The sequence below is a fragment of the Ostrinia nubilalis genome, chromosome 8 (genome assembly GCF_963855985.1).
Source record: "Ostrinia nubilalis chromosome 8, ilOstNubi1.1, whole genome shotgun sequence".
Classification (NCBI taxonomy): Eukaryota; Metazoa; Arthropoda; class Insecta; order Lepidoptera; family Crambidae; genus Ostrinia; species Ostrinia nubilalis.
In genome coordinates, this window is record NC_087095.1 from 2487505 (window position 1) to 2491033 (window position 3529).

The following is a 3529-nucleotide window of genomic DNA, read 5'->3' on the forward strand; positions in this document are numbered from 1 at the left end:
GCTCCTTTATTGTCCGGAAGCAGTTAAAGTAATACTGGGACCTGTAAAAGCGCTTTATAAATGCCTATTCCCAGAAAATATAAATAATTACTCGTTGATATTAAACAATTATGTCTAACTCGTTACATAATGTGCCATCTCCGCGATGTTTGTGATACTCGTAATTTGTTAATTAGCTGAATATTTTCATAATAAATAATTTATATCAATTGTGGTTAGACGTGATAATTTGCATAGATTGCATTAGGTACTATCAATAGTGGTGAAGGGCGGAAGTGGGTAGAGATAATATATCAACAAAGCTACCACTGAAGTACCTACCGGGCGCAGTATAAAAAGCCTTTGCTTGTCTAGTTATTCATTCATTCATTGAAATTCAATATGTCTACGTCTTGGCAATCAGAAATGACGGACTCGAAGAGCCGTCTGAAGCATTTATTTGACACAAAAGTGTTGGCTGACTGCACATTACTCGTGGGAAAAGAGAAACAACCAGTGACAGGACACAAGATCATATTGTCGGCAGCATCTTCGGTACTTCACCAAAAACTCGAAACTGATGGAGCTGACCAACCTAAAGTAACCCTTCCTGATGTTGAACCAGAAATTTTTCAGTCCATGCTAAAATACATTTATTTGGATTCATTGGACGGAACCGGAAATACAGTTTTTGGACTAGCTGCAGCCGCAAAGGCCTACCAAATGCCGCATTTGTTAAAGAAGTGCTGTGAGTATATCTCTCAAAACCTGACTGTTAAAAATGTACTCCAAGCTTACAGTTTTGCTAATGACTCCAATGATGCTGAAGATCTAAAGAAAAAATGTGAAACAATGATGAGGACTGAAACAAAAGCAGTGCTCGCTGATAGCAGTTTTGAAGAAGCGTGTCTCGATGTAGTGGTAGCATTATTCTCGCAGGAAGTCCTAGAAATTGACAGCGAGTTGGATCTTCTGGAAGCAGCTGATCGATACGCCAAGCATATCTCCAAATGTGATTATGCCAACAAAGATCTTTCTATACGAAGCATTTTGGAAAAAATACGTTTCCTCTCCCTGACTCCGGAGGAGTTCGAAAAAGGTCGAGCTTCTACTACTATCCTGGCATCATCTGAAGCGTGTGCGATACTTGCTAACATAGCTTCTGATAAAACAACGGTGCCGTTTCCAGAAGGGTTTTCTTTGAGAAGGGATCCAAGAACAACGTCGAATGTATCTATCATTAAACTTATGCCAGAAGTGAAATTTCAATTCAAGGTAGATGACTTTGAAAATTTGGCAAATAAAATGGGAAAGGCATGGTCTTCGAAATGTAAGTTACAAAACTTGAAATGGAAAATTGGGATCGAATTTTTAGTCGAAGACTCTGTAAAATACTTAGGAATTTATGCTTATTCCATTTGGGAAAGTGAGACTGAAAAAAAATCATTGAAGCCAGAAATTGAATTTACGCTTGTTAGTACCCAAAATGAGAAACCAATGTTCTCGAAGAAATTTACACAGACGTACAGCAGTGAATCACCTAACTGGGGATATAAAAAATTCATCGAAGTATCTAAATTACTAGACCCCACTGAACACTATATTGTAGATGGTGGCATTACTTTCCAAGTGTACATTAAAGTTGATGAATAAATGATTTTTACTGTATTCTAAAACGATTTGTGTGACTATATTTGATATTATGGCTTTGTATTATTAATTGTTTTAAATAAATATTCATGCTATACCGATGTCTATTCTTCTTCTTCTTGTCGTGTCGTCAACAAACCTACATAGTGTCAGCCCAAATCTCCGATAAAAGAGTGGCGTTGTAAGTAGCCTTCATTAAATCTTCCTGCGTGCAGGTGTTTGGGCACGCAGGGCATGACATCATGTGCTTCGAACAAAACCGCACTGCAACGGAGTGTAAGTACATATTATTACTGAAATTGCCTCAAACCTGTTCACAAAAGAGGAGTTCAAAAACAGGAACGGGAAAGTAGGTAATTTGTTGTAAGCCGATTATAAAAAGGATTTTTGCCTGCCATATTCGTCCGGACATTTTGATCATAATATTATTATTTTACTGGTTATTACTGAGAATATATTATTATTATTTTAGCTGGATTCTTCGAAGTTGTCTCCTCGTTTACCCTGAAAACTTCACATGTAGCGACTCAATATAGATTCAATAGCGTATTAGTTTTGACTGACTTAGATAATGTTATGTACCTATTTATGATTTCCCTGTATTATGTAATTGGGTAGTAGACAATATTAATATTTCAAGAAACAGTTTCGTCAATAAATAGTTAAGTTCGCGAATTGGTGACGTAATCATCCTCTTCGTCATACAAAATCTATGGAAGTCGCGTTTTGACAGCTCAAAAATGTATCACTCAAGTGATGATAAATAACGCCCGTGTTCACAAACATTACTATGAGGTCTCACAGTGCGCATGGACGCACAGGTTGACATGAACCAATCACAGAGCTCTATTCAACGCTGTGCATTCGATTTTCTGTTTCACTTAAGTAAGCATCGTTTGTGAATACGGACGTAACTCACTCACACAATCACTCAAGTGCATTACCACTAAATGACTTCATGAATGTCCAAAACTATGATAATATTCAAACTGGAACCGCGCCAGGTTGTCTCGCAAAAATACGATCCCTCAGACCCAATCTAGGTTAATTTTTTAGCCGAAATGCAATCAGCGTGACCAAGGCCAGGGCTACCACACTTTTGATATTCTACTCGTAGAGTTAAATTATAATCTAAAACGAAATGAATGTCTTCACTTACTCGTATATGCGAACATCAGCGCCCACCAATCCAGCTACTATCGGTTCGCTTTAAGTTTGCCGCTGGCGATTATGACGTCACTCGAAGGGAAGCGTCTATAACTTTAACAAACTATATTTAAAATACTTTTTTTTATTATTATTGATAAAAATTGTGTATTTGCGTAAAATAAGACACATTAATTGCGTTTAATCGCGGTTGGGGGAGGGGACGCGCACTCCACGAACCGGCAAACTTAGCGCGAACGAGTAGTAATGCGGGGGGTTATGTTGTAATGTAAGTCAAATCCTCAATTTCTTTCTATGTCTAATTAGATAAAAAAGCACTGAATATCGCAACATTATAAGAGCCACAACACACAAATGCTACTTATAGCATCGTCGATCAGCGACGAAGCATCAAGATTTCGCGACTTCATAATTACGTTCGAACGCGCTGAAAGTAACATGTCAGCTGTAACCGAATTGATTCAGAATAAAAGATAGATTATTAGTGCTGGTAACTGTATAATAAATCCAGCAAAACGTTGCCGGATTTGGTAACCCTTACAGAGATCCGTGGCCAAAACCGAATGTATGCAGTGGCATTTTTGCCGTTTCGCCCATTTTTGCCGTTCGCGCTCGCAAAATGTCCGAATGGGACGCACATTCAAATAACATTCAGTTTTGCACAAAGAACCAAGATTAAATGGAGTCGGTACTGCTTTCTTCTTCATTATCTAGCATTCCAGCCTTTGATAAA

At 38.0% G+C, this 3529-nt stretch overlaps 1 protein-coding gene across 1 annotated transcript; it reads left to right on the forward strand.

Annotated features, from left to right (window-relative positions):
• Window positions 1–405: 405 nt before the first annotated feature.
• Window positions 406–1632, forward strand: LOC135074120 (BTB/POZ domain-containing protein 3-like). Its single transcript, XM_063968426.1, has one exon. The coding sequence runs from the start codon at window positions 406–408 to the stop codon at window positions 1630–1632; it is 1227 nt and encodes a 408-aa protein (XP_063824496.1).
• Window positions 1633–3529: the final 1897 nt, after the last annotated feature.

What these genes read in the sequence shown, in the direction of transcription:
- LOC135074120 (XM_063968426.1), top strand. Translation starts at nt 406, where the DNA reads ATGACGGACTCGAAGAGCCGTCTGAAGCATTTATTTGACACAAAAGTG.